The 16,245-nt window shown below is 39.2% G+C and overlaps 1 protein-coding gene, 1 non-coding gene and 1 pseudogene across 2 annotated transcripts; all 3 read left to right on the top strand.

Moving 5' to 3' along the window:
- Positions 1–637: 637 nt before the first annotated feature.
- On the top strand, positions 638–1,686 carry LOC136157064 (poly(A) polymerase alpha-like). The gene is given in 2 exon segments (XM_065919129.1): positions 638–916; positions 1,053–1,686. Coding segments are annotated over 2 exon segments (882 nt in total). The 5' UTR covers positions 638–668.
- Positions 1,687–1,946: 260 nt separating this feature from the next.
- On the top strand, positions 1,947–2,053 carry LOC136156740 (U6 spliceosomal RNA). The gene has a single exon (XR_010661224.1). It is a non-coding gene; the product is annotated as a U6 spliceosomal RNA (small nuclear RNA).
- A 3,428-nt stretch (positions 2,054–5,481) lies between these two features.
- LOC136157048 (heterogeneous nuclear ribonucleoprotein A1-like) lies at positions 5,482–15,387 on the top strand (annotated as a pseudogene).
- Positions 15,388–16,245: the final 858 nt, after the last annotated feature.

Raw genomic sequence — 16,245 nt, 5'->3', positions numbered from 1 at the left:
TCTCTTAAAAGAAAAGGGGGGAATGAGACAGTCATTTCCTAGGCAGGTTGATAAGAAGTCTGGGGGTCCCCAAGGAGAGAGGGGTCTGGAATTCTCAAGGAGAAAGAAAGGACAAACTTTTTTTTCTTTCATCTACATTCCTTAGGATTATATAACAATAAAGTATCCTGCCTGAGGACAATCTCTGAATTAAACCTTCTGGCTAATCCTGTAATCTTAAAATGTAAATTATGGGAGTAGGTCTGGTCTTTACAAGGATTATATAACAATAATGTATCCTGCCTGAGGACAGTCTCTGGATTAAATCTTCTGGCTAATTCTGTTATCTTAAAATGTAAATTATGGGAGTAGATCTGGTAAGTCTTTACAACCTCCAGACATTCATTGGAGAGTATGTAACTCCATTGCTAACACTAGCAAGCGGGTACTCTTTCTGCCCCCTTCTGATGTCTAATGTCAGAAGCTTTCTTTATCCCTTTTATACTTTAATAAACTCTATTGCACACACACACACAAAATTATAAATAAAATAACCAGGGATAAAGAAAGGTATTAAAAAAAAACAGTGGTAGGACCCAGGGCTAAGGCAGGCCCCCGCCCCCCTCCCTCCCGCCTCAGTGGATCATGCCCAGGGCGGGAGTGACTGGGCGGTGCCGGTGCAGGAGACGATGCCGTTTCCAGTTACAACACAGGGATCACAGCAAACACAGCCGCCTCAGAAGCACTATGGCATTACTTCTCCCATCAGCTTAGCAGCCCCCAAGGAGACTGACTGCCTACTCACACAGAAGCTCGTTGAGACTCTGAAGCCCTTTGGGGTTTTTAAAGAGGAAGAGGAGCTGCAGCGCAGGATTTTAATTTTGGGAAAATTAAATAACCTGGTAAAAGAGTGGATACGAGAAATCAGTGAAAGCAAGGGTGGTGGGGAAGAGTGGTCTTTTTTAGTCTGCTACTGAATCAAAGACTTCACTGAGGAATTAGAAAGGAAAGAGAAACAATGACCTGGCACACATGAAGAGAGAGTGTGTGTGTGTGTGTGGATGAAAATCATCAAATCTTCCACAATCTGTAATTGAAAATGTTGGTGGGAAAATTTTTACATTTGGATCTTATAGATTAGGAGTACATACAAAAGGTGCTGATATTGATGCATTGTGTGTTGCACCAAGACATGTTGATCAAAGTGATTTTTTCACCTCGTTCTATGATAAGTTGAAATTACAGGAAGAAGTAAAAGATTTAAGAGCTGTTGAAGAGGCATTTGTACCAGTTATCAAACTGTGTTTTGATGGGATAGAGATTGATATTTTGTTTGCAAGATTAGCACTGCAGACTATTCCAGAAGACTTGGACTTAAGAGATGACAGTCTGCTTAAAAATTTAGATATAAGATGTATAAGAAGTCTTAACGGTTGCAGGGTAACCAATGAAATTTTACATCTAGTACCAAACATTGACAACTTCAGGTTAACCCTGAGAGCTATCAAACTGTGGGCCAAACGCCACAACATCTATTCCAATATATTAGGTTTCCTCGGTGGTGTTTCCTGGGCTATGCTAGTAGCAAGAACTTGCCAGCTTTATCCAAATGCAATAGCATCAACTCTTGTACATAAATTTTTCTTGGTATTTTCTAAATGGTATGTGTTTAGATTATATTAAAATAAAATTGATTGTAGACACTGAAAAAAAAAATAAAAATAAAAAAATAAAAAAAAACAGTAAAGCTACTACCATAATGGATACCTTAACATAAACTTTTCAATCTTTAACAGATCAAGCAGGCAAAGATACAGAGAATTTATCTATTATTAATAATTAATAAACCTGGCTTAATAGAGATATTAAACACATATCCTATAAATTCTGAATAAACATTCTGGTCCAAAAATCATAAGAATGATAGTGACTTTTTAAAAGTCTCTATCTAGATAACTGCATTATCAGTGCTCTCTTCGGTAGCACGCATACTAAAATTGGAATGATATAGAGAAGACTAGCATGGCCACTGAATAAGGATGACTTGCAAATTTGTGAAGCGTTCTGTATTTCTGGGAGTGACCTAGAGGTGTGGGATGGGGGTGGGTGGGAGGTTCAAGAGAGAGGGGATATATGTATACATACAACTGATTTAGGCTTCTCTGGCGGCTCAGATGGTAAAGAATCCGCCTGCAATGCAGGAGACCTGGGTTCGATCTCTGGGTTGGGAAGATCCCCTGGAGAAGGAAATGGCAACCCATTCCAGTATTCTTACCTGGAGAATTCCATGGACAGAGGAGCCTGGTGGACTACAGAGCATGGGGTAGCAAAGAGTCAGACACAACTGAGCAACTAAGCATAAAAACGTAGCTGATTCACTTCATTGTACAGCAGGAAATAACACAACACTGTTAAAGCAATTATACACCAATGAAAAATAGGTATGTTAAAAAAATAACTGTAAGTCAAAGGGGGAATCAAAATTGCTAGCAAATGAAAGGCAACATCAATTATCATGCTATATATTAAATATATATGAAATGGATTAGATTAAAAAAAAAAAGTCCCCAAAAGACAAAGAATTCTAGGATGTAGAAAACTGGGAAGAGTATTGCTCATGCCCTAACAACAACAGCAACAGCTGGATAAACCATAAAATGGTAACTTTTACTGGACCCATCAGAGAACTGAGGTCACAGGGCACTCAAAGAGCTAAAATCTAAGGACACTCAGATGCCAACACTTAAGAGGTGGAACATGAGCATATGTTTACCTGTGGTAGAACACAAAAGAATGAAACACTGGCGCCAGAGAAGATAAGAAGAATTCACACAAAACTTTCCAAAGAATTGCTAAAGGCAAAGTATGGGCTACATGAGGGTACAGGACTCCTGGGAGTCACAGATACAAGGGAAATTCACATCTCTTGTGCTCACAGGAAAGACTATTTCTGTCCCCAGGGCTTTTTTCAATGATCCTGATCCTCCTCTCCATGACATTCAAAACTTTTCCTTGTATCTTCGGTGGGTCTTGGGACGGAGATAGTATAATGAACCTCTCACAATGGCACAACACTTCTAAAGATTTGGGGCCAGATAATTTCCTGACCTCCCATACGGCAACAGAGTTTGCAAACTGTCTCTAATTGAGGCTGGACCAGGAAAACACGGAGAAGGCAATGGCAACCCACTCCAGTACTCTTGCCTGGAAAATACCATGGATGGGGGAACCTGGTAGACTGCAGACCATGGGGCAGCGAAGAGTCGGACACAACTGAGTGACCTCACTTTCATGCACTGGAGAAGGAAATGGCAACCCACTCCAGTGTTCTTGCCTGGAGAATCCCAGAGATGGCAGAGCCTGGTGGGCTGCCATCTATGGGGTCACACAGAGTCAGACACAACTGAAGCGACAGCAGCAACAACTGCAGCAGGATAACACAGGATCCCCATTGGTTTCCACCACTAGGCTAGCCAAGTCTAGTACCAGATAACAGAAAATTACTGCTGGAGAGGGGCCAAAGTGCATCAAGAAAATCCTGAGGTACAAGTACACTGGGAAGCCTCAAAGCTGCAGGTGAAGCAGGAATATCTAAAAAAACAAAACAAAACAAAACTTCTGGAAACTTAGCCTTTTCCTAAGCAAAATGTTTTGAAGCTAAAGGTACACTGAAGGCAAAATATAGCAAGCAAAAATGAACTCAAACTCAGATCAAATACTAAGTAAATTGACTCAGATCTCCACACTAATGACTTAGGAAAAAAAGAAATGTGCATACTTCCAGGAAAAGAAAATCATGTTTACATCATAGTATTACATACTACCCCAATTCCCAAGAAAGGCAGTACTTTAGTACATTCAGTACATTAGAACATTCAAACCACCAGACAAGAGTACTCATCTCCCATGCTAGCATAAGGTTTTGCTCAAAATCATCCAAGCTAGGCTTCAGCATTATACAAACAGAGAACTTTCAAATGTTCAAGCTGGGTTTAGAAAAGGCAGAGGAACAAGAGATCAAATTGCCAACATTCGCTGGATCATAGAGAAAGCAAGGGAATTCCGGAAAAACACCTACTTCTGCTTCATTGACTACACTAAAGTCTTTGATTGTGTGGATCATAACAAACTGTGGAAAACTCTTGGAGAGATGGGTACACCAAGCCATCTTACTCGTCTACTGAAAAACCTGTATGTGGGTCAAAAAGCAACAGTTAGCGATGAACATTGGGGTGCATGTGTCTCTTTCAGATCTGGTTTCCTCGGTGTGTATGCCCAGGAGTGGGATTGCTGGGTCATATGGCAATTCTATTTCCAGTTTTTTAAGGAATCTCCACACTGTTCTCCATAGTGGCTGTACTAGTTTGCATTCCCACCAACAGTGTAAGAGGGTTCCCTTTTCTCCACACCCTGAAGCAACCTAGATGCCCATCAGCAGACGAATGGATAAGAAAGCTGTGGTACATATACACTATGGAATATTACTCAGCCATTAAAAAGAATACATTTGAATCAGTTCTAATGAGATGGATGAAACTGGAGCCCATTATACAGAGTGAAGTAAGCCAGAAAGATAAAGACCAATATAGTATACTAATGCATATATATGGAATTTTAAAAGATGGTAATGATAACCCTATATGCAAAACAGAAAAAGAGACACAGATGTACAGAACATACTTTGGAACTCTGTGGGAGAAGGCAAGGGTGGGATGTTCTGAGAGAACAGCATTGAAACAAGTATACTATCAAGGGTGAAACAGATCACCAGCCCAGGTTGGATGCATGAGACAGGTGCTCAGGGCTGGTGCACAGGGAAGACCCAGAGGGATCGGATGGGGAGGGAAGTGGGAGGGGGGATCAGGATGGGGAATACATGTAAATCCATGGCTGCTTCATGTCAATGTATGGCAAAAACCACTACAATATTGTAAAGTAATTAGCCTCCAACTAATAAAAATAAATGAAAAAAAAAAACTTTAACACCATAGGGGGAAAAAAAAGAAATAAAAAAAAATAAATTAAATAAAATAATCTTAGTGGGGAAAAAAAAAAGCAATAGTTAGAACCCTTATGGAAAAACTGACTGGTTCAGGATTGAAAAAGGAGTACAACAAGGTTGTTTATTGTCACCTGTTTATTTAACCTACACTCAGAGCACATCGTGTGAAATGCCAGGCTGTATGAGTTGCAACTAGAATCAAGATTGCTGGGAGAAATATCAACAACCTCAGATATGCAGATGATATCACTCTAATGGCAGAAACTGAAGAGGAACTAAAGAGCCTCTTGATGAGGGTAAAGGAGGAGAGTGAAAAAGTCAGCTTAAAACTCAATATTAAAAAAAACTAAAATCAGGTCATTTGGTTCCATCATTTTATGCCTAATAGAAGGGGAAAGGGTAGAGGCAGAGGACAGATTTCCTCTTCCAGCTCTAAAATCACCGTGTATGGTGACTGCAGTCATGAAATTAGAAGACGATTTCTTCTTGGCTGGAAAGCTATGACAAAACTAGACAATGTGTTAAAAAGCAAAGATATCACTTTGCTGACAAAGGTCAGTTTAGTCAAGGCTATGGTCTTTCCAGTAGTCATGTATGTGTGAGAGCTGGACAATAAAGAAGGCAGAGTGCCAAAGAATTGGTGCTTTTGAACTGTGGTGCTGGAGAAGACTCTTGAGAGTCCCTTGGAAGGCAAGGAGATCAAACCAATCAATCCTAAAGGAAATCAACCCTGAATACTCTTTGAAGGACTGATGCTGAAGCTGAAGGTCCAATACTTTGGACACCTGATGCAAAGAATTGACTCACTGGAAAAGACCCTGATTCTGGGAAAGACTGAAGGCAGAAGGAGAAAAAGGCAACAGAGGATGAGATGGTTGGATGGCATCACTGATTCAATGGACATAACTGCAGGAGATGATGAGGGACAGATAGGGAAGCCTGGGGTGCTGCAGTCCATGGGGATGCAAAGAGTTGGACATCACTTGGTGACTCAACAACAAATTACACACTATATTACATACAGCTCAGTTCAGTTCAGTTGCTCAGTCATGTCTGACTCTTTGCGACCCCATAAATTGCAGCACGCCAGGCCTCCCTGTCCATCACCAACTCCCAGAGTTTACTCAAACTCATGTCCATCAAGTCAGTGATGCCATCCAGCCATCTCATCCTCTGTCGTCCCCTTCTCCTCCTGCCCCCAATCCCTCCCAGCATCAGGGTCTTTTCCAATGAGTCAGCTCTTCGCATGAGGTGGCCAAAGTATTGGAGTTTCAGCTTCAGCATCAATCCTTCCAATGAACACCCAGGACTGATCTCCTTTAGGATGGACTGGTTGGCTCTCCTTGCAGTCCAAGGGACTCTCAAGAGCCTTCTCCAACACCGCAGTTCAAAATCATCATTTTTTGGCGCTCAGCTTTCTTCACAGTCCAACTCTCACATCCATACATGACCACAAGAAAAACCATAGCCTTGACTAGACGGACTTTTGTTGACAAAGTAGTGTCTCTGATTTTTAATATGCTGTCTAGGTTGGTTATGACTTTACTTCCAAGGAGTAAGTATCTTTTAATTTCATGGCTGCAATCACCATCTGCAGTGATTTTGGAGCCCAAAAAAATAAAGTCTGACACTGTTTCCACTGTTTCCCCATCTATTTCCCATGAAGTGATGGGACCAGATGCCATCCTCTTAGTTTTCTAAATGTTGAGCTTTAAGCCAACTTACAAGTATGCAATAAAAATTATGAGACACACACACACAAAAAAAAAAAAACAAGAAAATAAAGCACTGTTAACAGACAAAGCAATTATCTGAAACAGAATCATGAAAAACCAGATATTAGAATGAACTAACAGGGAATTTAAATGTAAGGTAAATCAGTTAAAGTCTTGAGTAAAAAAAAATGGATGGCATATATGAACAGATAGGGAATTCCAGAAGAAATATAAAAATCATAAGAAAGAATTAAATGGAAATTCTAGAAACAAAAAATACAATAAGAGAGTTGAAGAATGCCTTTGACAGATACATTATAGACTCAATACAACCAAGAAAGAATCAAGGAACCTGGAGATAGAGTAATAGAAATTACTCAAATGTAAACATAAAGAGAAAAAGGATGTAAAAAAACAGAACAGAGTATTCAGGAGCTGTGAAAAAATATCAAGTGGCCTAATATATATGTAATTATTATCTCAGAAGGACGAAATATAATTAAAGGGAAAAAGAGAAACATTTAAAGATAAGTTAGGCAAGAGCTTTCAGAAAACAATGAAAAATATAAACTAGAGAAACAATAAACTCAGAAATCACAAACAGGATAAATACTACCCCCAAAAAAATCACATTTAGACACGTCATTCAAACTGCTAAAAAAAACAGACAAAAAGAGAAAAATCTTGAAGGCAGTGAGACAAAAAAATTACACACAGAGAAACAAAGATTAAAAATTATAGCAGACATATTCATAAACTATATAATCCAGAAAAAAACAAAGTGAGGTCTTCAGTGTTGAAAGAAAAAAAGCTGTCAACCAGGATTCAACACCCGATGAAACAACCTTTTAAACTGAAGGAGAAAAAAAAAAAAAACCTTCTGGAAAACAGACTTTTATTTTTTTAGAGCAGTTTTAGGTTCACAGCAAAACTGACCAGACAGTACAGAGTTCCTAGACATTCTCTGCCCTTACACATGCACAACCTCTCTCACTACTAACACCTTGTATCACAGTGGTGCAATTATTTTTTACATTGCAATTTTTTACACGTGCAAAAATTGATGAACCTAAACTGATACATCATTATCACCTGAAGTCCACAATTTACATTATGGTTGACTCTTGGTGTTGTGGGCTTCCCTGGTGCCTCAGTGGTAAACAATTTGCCTGTGAATGCAGGGGACGTGGGTTCTATCCCTGGGTCAGGAAGATCCTCTAGAAAAAGAAATGGCAACCCACTCCAGTATTCTTGCCTGGGAAATCCCATGGACAGAGGAGCCTGGTAGGCTACAATACATGTAGTCACAAAGAGTCGGAAAAGACTAAACAACAACTTGGTGTTGTACATTCCATGGGTTTGGACAAATATAATATAATGACATGCATTTGCCATTACAGTATCATATTAAATGGATCATTACCCTAGAAACCCTCTGTGCTCTGCCTATTCATCCCTCCTTCCCCCAGTCTCTAGCAACTACTGATCTTCTGTCTTCATAAGTTTTGATTTTCCCTGAATTCTATGTAGTTGCAGTCAGACATCATATATCAAATTGGCTTCTTTCAATTAGCAATAAACATTTAAGATGCCATCATGTCTTTTCATGACTTGATAGCTCTTTTCTTTCTGGTCCTAAGTAAATAGTCCATTCTTTGGATGCACCACAATTTATCAATTCATCTACTAAAGAACATCTTGTTTCCTTCCAAATTTTGGCAATTATGAATTGTTATAAATGTTTATGTGCACGTTTTTGTGTGAATGTAAGGTTTAACTTATTTGGGTAAATATCAAGGAGTTGTGATTGCTGGGTGATAAGTAAGACCTTTTATTTTTTAAGAAACTCCCAAACTGTCTCCCAGGGTGGCTATAAAGCCATTACTGATGTAGTTAAGATTAATAACTACTATATTTGTTACTGTTTTCCATTTATTTGTTGCCCTTGTTATTTTTTCCTGATATTTTCCCCTCTTTTCCACCTTCTGCAGTTTTACTTGAGCATTGTATATAATTCCATTTTCTCTTCTCTTTTAGAATAACAATTAAATTATTTTTACAGCTTTATTGAGGTACAATTGATTGTTGTTATTGTTCAGTTGCTAAATCGTGTCTGACTTTTTGTGACCCCATGAATTGCAGCATACCAGGTTTCCCTGTCCTTCACTATCTCCCTGAGTTTGCTCAAACTCATGCCCATTGAGTAATGGTTGATGCCATCCAACCATCTCATCCTCTGTCATCCCCTTCTCCTCCTGCCCTCAATCTTTCCCAGCACAGGGTCTTTTCCAATGAATCGGCTCTTCCCATTAGGTAGCCAAAGTTCTGGAGCTTTTGCATCAGTCCTTCCAGTGAATATCCAGGGTTGATTTCCTTAAGGACTGACTGGTTTGATCTTGCTATCCAAGGGACTCTCAAGAGTCTTCTCCAGCACCACAGTTTGAAGGCATCACTTCTTCGGTGCCATGCCGTCTTTATGATCCAACTTTCACATCCATACATGACTACTAGAAAAGCCAGATCTTTGACTTTACCAACCTTTGTGAGCAAAGTGATGTCTCTGCTTTTTGATACACTGTCTAGGTTTGTCATAACTTTTCTTCCCTTTGGTTGAGCATTTGGATTTTCTCTTTTTTTATTTTTTAATTGGAGGAAAATTGCCTTACAATGTTGAGTTAGTTTTTGCCATACAACAACATGAATCAGTCATAATTATACATGTATCCCCTCCCTCTGGAGCCTCCCTCCCTTCCCTCCAACTCACCCCTCTAGGTCATCCCAGAGTGCTAGGCTGGGCTCCCTGTTTTATATAGCGACTTTCCACTAGCTATCTATTTTACGCATGGTAGTGTATGTAGTTGATGATACTTTCTCAATTCGTACCACCCTCTCCTTCCCAAGCTGTGACAACAAGTCTGCTCTCTACATTTGTGTCTCCATTCCTTGCAAATAGATACATAAATATCATTTTTCTGGATTCCATATATATGGAATATACATGGTATTTGTTTTTCTCTGACTCACTCGACTCTGTATAACAGGCTCTAGGTTCATCCACCTCACTACCACTGACTCAAACTCATTTCTTTTTATGGCTGAGTAATACTCCATTGTATATACCTACCACATCTTCTTTATCCATTCATCTGTCAGTGGACATGTAGGTTGCTTCCATGTTCCGGCTATTGTAAATAGTGCTGCAATGAACACTGGGGTACAAGTGTCTTTTAGAATTGTGGTTTTCTCGGGGTATAGGGCCCAGTGATGGGACTGCTGGGTCACATGACAGATTTATTCCTAGGTTTTTAAGGAATCTCCATACTGTTCTCCATATTATCAGTTTACATTCCCTCCAACAGTGCAGGAAGGTCTCTTTTTCTCCACATTCTCTCCAGCATTTATTGTTTGTAGATTTTTTGATGATGGCCATTCTGACTGGTATGAAGTGATACCTCATTGTGGTTTTGATCTGCATTTCTCTAATAATGAGTGATGTTGAGCATCTTCTCATGTGCTTATTGGCCATCTGCATGTGTTCTTTGGAGAAATGCCTATTTAGGTCTTCTGTCCAATTTTTATTGGCTTGTTTATTTTTCTGATTTTGAGCTATATAAGCTGCTTATATATTTTAGAGATTAATCCTCTGTCAGTTTCATTTGCAATTATATTTACAATTAACCCAAGTCCACTTTCAAATAATACTATACCACTTACGCTATTCTTTTTCCTCTGCCTTCTTTCAAGATGTTTTATCTTTGATTTTCTATAGTTTGAATACAATATACCTAAGTATAGGTTTTTCAGTATTTAACCATGCTCATCATTCTCTGAGTTTCCTGGATCTATGGTTTGGTATCTGAAACTAACTTGAGGAAGTTCTTAGTCATTAGTGCCTCATATATTTCTTTTGTTCCTTTCTCTCTTTCTTCTTTTGGAACTCTGATAATGTGTTATTTAGACATTTTGTAGTTGTCCCACAGTTCCTAGATATACTACTATTTTTAAAGGCCTTTTTCCTCTTTGTTTCTCATTTTTGGAAGTTTCTATTAACACACCTGCAAGCTCACTGTTTCTTTCCTTGTCTGTCTCCAGTATCCTGATAATCCTATCTAAGGCATTCTTGATTTTTCTTACAGTGTTTTTTAACTTCTAGCATTTTCTTTTGATTCTTTTCTTAGAGTCTCCACCTCTCTGCTTTTACTACCCATCTGGTTTATGTGTTTTCCATTTCTTCCTCTAGAACCCTTTACATATTAATCACAGTTGTTTAAAATTTACAGTCTGATAAGTCTAACATCTCTACCATATCTGGGCCTGGCTCTGATGTTTGCTCTGTCTCCTTAAACTTTTTTCCTCCCCCTCCTAGTATACTTTATAGTCTTCTGTTGGAAGGACAATTATTGGGTAAAAGGAACCATGGTGAGAAGGCCTTTAGGAATACAGTGGAGAGAGTGGAAGCATGTTATAATTCCATGATTAGGTCTCAGTCTTGTGGTGATCCTATGCCTGTGGACTGTCAGCTTCACCAGTGTTTCTTAGTTCCCCCACCCCCTTAGGTGGGAGAGGATGGATAGAGGAGACTGCAGTTGGTATTTCCTCTCCCCTACATGGAAGGTTAGAAAGAGCTAGAGTTGGGTATTTCCCTCACCTCAGGGTAGTTAGATTCTGGTAAAACCCCAGCTCTGGTAAAGCAGATTCTCTTGACAGCAGGCCTTGTTAAGTACAGAATGTTCTAGTATAATTCAAAACAATTCCTTTTTCTCTACTTCTACCCGAAGCATGAGGGGATTTTTCTGTGGTCTTTCCTGTGAGAACCTGGTAGGGATGCCAGAGACAAAACTCACGAAAATATGAGAGCTCTCTTATGACTAGGATCCCCCTGGAGTTTTTTCTCTCTCAATCTTGTCCATACTGAGCCTCTGCTGCTGCTGCTAGGATCTTATTAATCACAGTTAAGATTTTTCTATCCCAGTACTCAGGGAAATGGCAACCCACTCCAGTATTCTTGCCTGGAAAATCCCGTGGACGGAAGAGCCTGGTAGGCTACAGTCCATGGGGTCGCAGAATCGGACACGACTGAGCGACTTCACTCTCACTCATTCTCATGGAGATGGATTTCTGCTCTACCTGTCTGTTGTTACAATTTATGATACAGAGGTTTACCCTGTGGCCTCACTTCTCTGATGGATCTAAGAGCAGTTGTTGATTTTTTCAGTGTGTTCATCTTTTATTGTTGTTGTTAGGATGAAATGGCAACTTATATGCTAGACTAGAAGCAAGAAGTATGAAACATCTTTTCAGTTGAATAAAAGTTTATCATTTACTACCCATAGTCCTGCCCTACAAAAACTTGGATCTACACAAAGAAATAAAAGTGTCTGGGAAAGAATAAAAGAAGATAAACATAAAATATATTTTTTCAAATTTTTTATGTCCTAAAAGATAGTTGACTGAAGCAAAAGTAATAGCAAAGTAGTATGGAATTATAGCTAGGATAAAGGAAAATGTATGACAACTATAACACAAAATTGGGAGAAAGAAACTGGAGGTATAACTCTAAGATGCTTCAAACTATGAAATTGTATAGTGTTACTCAAAGAATGTCTTTAGTTAATTAAAGGAGTATATTATGAACTCTAGGATCACAAAATTAGTTAAAAAGTGGTGCAAGTAATAAGCCAATAATGGACATAAAATAGAATAACAAAAAACAGTTACTGAAAAACAGGCAGTAGAAGAGGAATAAAGGAACAAAGAACAGATGGAACAAACAGGAATCAACTAGAAAAATGGTAGATTTTAATCCATTTCTTTCATGATAATATTAAATAGAATTGTTGAAATACACAAACAACAGAGATGGTCAAATTGGATTAAAAAGCAAGCCAACTGTACAAAGCTATGTACAATAAATATACTTTAAAATTAAAGATAGGTTAAAAGTAAAACAATGACAAAAGAATGAAAGACAAGCCTCAGGCTGGGTAAAAATATGCACAAAATACATATGTGATACAGAACTGCTACCCAAAATATACAAAAAATTCTTAAAATTCAACAACAAGAAAACAACCCAATTAAAAAATGTGCAAAGTATATGAACAGATTCCTCATTAAAGAAGATATGCAGAAGGCATGTAGCATGAAAAGAAGCTCAACATTTTGTCATTAGGGAATTGCAAAATAAAACAATGAGATATTAAATATTATCACCTATTAGAATGCTGTGAAACCAAACCACCACGACCAAATGTGAGAACATGGAACAACAGGAACTCTTACCTATTGCTAGCAGGAATGAAAACCGAAACAGGCACTTGGGAAGATATTTTTGCAGTTTTTTACAGAGCTAAATGTAAGTTTTGCCATAGGACCCAGAAAATGTGCTCTTCGATACCTACCCAATTGAGCTGAACACTTATGTCCACATAAAAACCTACATACAAATGTTTGTAGCAGCTTTATTTATAATTGCCAAAACCTGGAAGCAACCAAGATGTCCTTCAATAGGTGAATACACAAACTGTGATATATCATATAATAAAATATTATTTATAATAAAAAGAAATGAGCCATCAAGTCATGAAAGGACATGTAGGAATCTAAAATGCATATTGCTAAGTGAAAGAAGCTAATCTCAGAGGGGTATATAACGTATGACTCCAATTACATGACTTTCTAGAAAAGGAGCCAAACCATGAGACAGTAAAAACATCAGTGATGGTCAAAAGTTCAGGGAGGAAGGAAGAATGAATGACTAGGTGTAGCATGAGGCATTATTAGATGAGGACTGTTAAACTATTCATTATGATACAGTAATGGTAGGTGCATGTCATATATTTGTAAAATCCCACAGAACTGTATAAGACAAAGAATGAACCCTACAGTAAACTATGAACATGAGTTAATATAATATATCAATATTTGCTTATGAACTGTAACAAATGTATCACACTAAGGCAAGATGTTAATGCTAGCAGAAACTATGTGTCTGATAAGACCTTCCCTTGTGGCTCAGAAGGCAAAGAGTTTGCCTGAAACTTTATAAAGGAGACTCAGGTTTGATCCTAGGGTTGGGAAGATCCTCTGGAGAAGGAAATGGAAACTCACTCCAGGATTCTTGCCTGGAAATTCCCATGGACAGAGGAGCCTGGCAGGCCATAGTCCATTGGGTGTGTCTGATGGGGGAAGAAGTGGGAAGACTGTTTTCTGCTCAATTTTTCTGTTAGCCAAAAATTTATCTAAAAAATAAACTACTGGGCTCCCTGGTGGTCCAGTGATTAAGGGTCCACCCTGCAATGCAGGGGCACTGGTTCATCCCTGGTCTGAGAAGATCCCACATGCCTCAGAGCAACTAAGCCTGTGTGCCACAATTACTGAGCTCTTAAGCCTGAGAGCTGCAGCTACTGAGCCCATATGCTGCAACTGCTGAAGCCTGTGTACCCTGGAGCTTGTGCTGTGCAACAAGAGAAGCCACCACAGTGAGAAGCCCTCATATTGCAACTAAAAAGTAGCCCTCACTTGCCACAACTAGAGAAAGCCTGTGAGCATTAACAAAGAGCCATCACAGCCAAATAAATAAATAACATTAAATAGTAATCATGGCCTTTCCGCCCGTGGACACCACCGAGAAAGCATCATTGAAGTCTTCCCCCACCCCCCGTCATGCCATCATGTAAAAATCAGAGTCTCCCAAAGAGCCTGAACAGCTGTGGAAGCTCTTCCTCAGAGGACTGAGCTTTGAAACAACTGCTGAGAGTCTGAGGAGCCATTCTGAGCAACGGGGAATGCTCACAGACTGTGTGGTAATGAGGGGAATGCTCACACACTGTGTATGTGGTAATGAGGGATCCAATCAACAAGTGCTCCAGAGGCTTCAGGTTTGTTGCATACACCATGGTGGAGGAGGTGGATGTGGCCATGAATGCAAGGCCACACAAGGTGGATGAAAGAGATGTGGAACAAACAGGGCCGTGTCAAGAGAAGATTCTCAAAGACCAGGTGCCCACTTAACTGTGAAAAAGATTTTTCTTGGTGCAGTAAAGAAGACACCGAAGAACATAACCTGAGAGATTATTTTGAACAGTATGGGAAAACTGAAGTGACTGAAATCATGACTGACCGAGGCAGTGGCAAAAAGAGAGGCTCTGCTTTTTAATCTTTGATGACCATGACTCTGTAGACAAGACTGTCATTCAGAAATACCACACTGTGAATGGCCACAACTGTTAAGTGAAAAAAGCTCTGTCTAAGCAAGAGATGGCTTGTGCTTCATCCAGCCAGAGAGGTCGAAGTGGTTCTGGAAACTTTGGTGGCAGTCATGGAGGTGGTTTCGGTGGGAATGACAAGTCTGGTCGTGGAGGAAACGCCAGTGGTCGAGGTGGCTTTGGTGGCAGCCATGGTGGTGGTGGACATGGTGGCAGTGGGGATGGTTATGCTGGATTTGGTAATGATGGAAGCAATTTTAGAGGTGGCAGAAGCTACAATGATTTTAGCAATTACAACAATCAATTTTCAAATTTTGGACACATGAAAAGAGGAAACTTTGGAGGCAGAAGTTCTGGCCCCTATGGTGGTGGAGGCCAATACTTTGCCAAACCACAAAACCAAGGTGGCTATGGTGGTTCCAGCAGTAGCGGTAGCTATGGCAGGGGCAGGAGGCTTTACTTACTGCCAGGAAACAAAGTTTAGCAAGAGAGAGCCAGAGAAGTGACAGGGAAGCTACAGGTTACAACAGATTTGTGAACTCAGGCAAGCATAGTGGTGGCAGAGCCTAGCTGCTACAAAGAAGACATGTTTTAGACAACACTCATGTGTATGGACTAAAACCAGACAAAGATGCCACAAAAAAAGAAAACTACAGGCCAATATCACTGATGAACATAGATGCAAAAATCCTTAACAAAATTCTAGCAAACAGAATCCAACAACATATTTAAAAAATCATACACCATGACCAAGTGGGCTTTATCCCTGGAATACAAGGATTCTTTAATATCCACAAATCAATCAATGTAATACACCACATTAACAAATTGAAAGATAAAAACCATATGATTATCTCAATAGATGCAGAGAAAGCCTTTGACAAAATTCAACACTCATTTATGATTAAAACTCTCCAGAAAGCAGGAATAGAAGGAACATACCTCAACATAATAAAAACTATATATGACAAACCCACAGCAAGCATCACCCTCAATGGTGAAAAACTGAAAGCATTTCCCCTGAAATCAGGAACAAGACAAGGGTGCCCACTCTCACCACTACTATTCAACATAGTGTTGGAAATTTTGGCCACAGCAATCAGAGCAGAAAAAGAAATAAAAGGAATCCAGATAGGAAAAGAAGAAGTGAAACTCTCGCTGTTTGCAGATGACATGATCCTCTACATAGAAAACCCTAAAGACTTTTCCAGAAAATTACTAGAGCTAATCAATGAATATAGTAAAGTTGCAGGATATAAAATTAATCCCTTGCATTCCTATATACTAACAATGAAAAAACAGAAAGAGAAATTAAGGAAACAATACCATTCACCATTGCAAC

Source organism: Muntiacus reevesi, chromosome 1 (genome assembly GCF_963930625.1).
Source record: "Muntiacus reevesi chromosome 1, mMunRee1.1, whole genome shotgun sequence".
Classification (NCBI taxonomy): domain Eukaryota; kingdom Metazoa; phylum Chordata; class Mammalia; order Artiodactyla; family Cervidae; genus Muntiacus; species Muntiacus reevesi.
The sequence above is the reverse complement of the archived record's forward strand: the minus strand, read 5'-3'. Positions and strand labels throughout refer to the sequence as shown.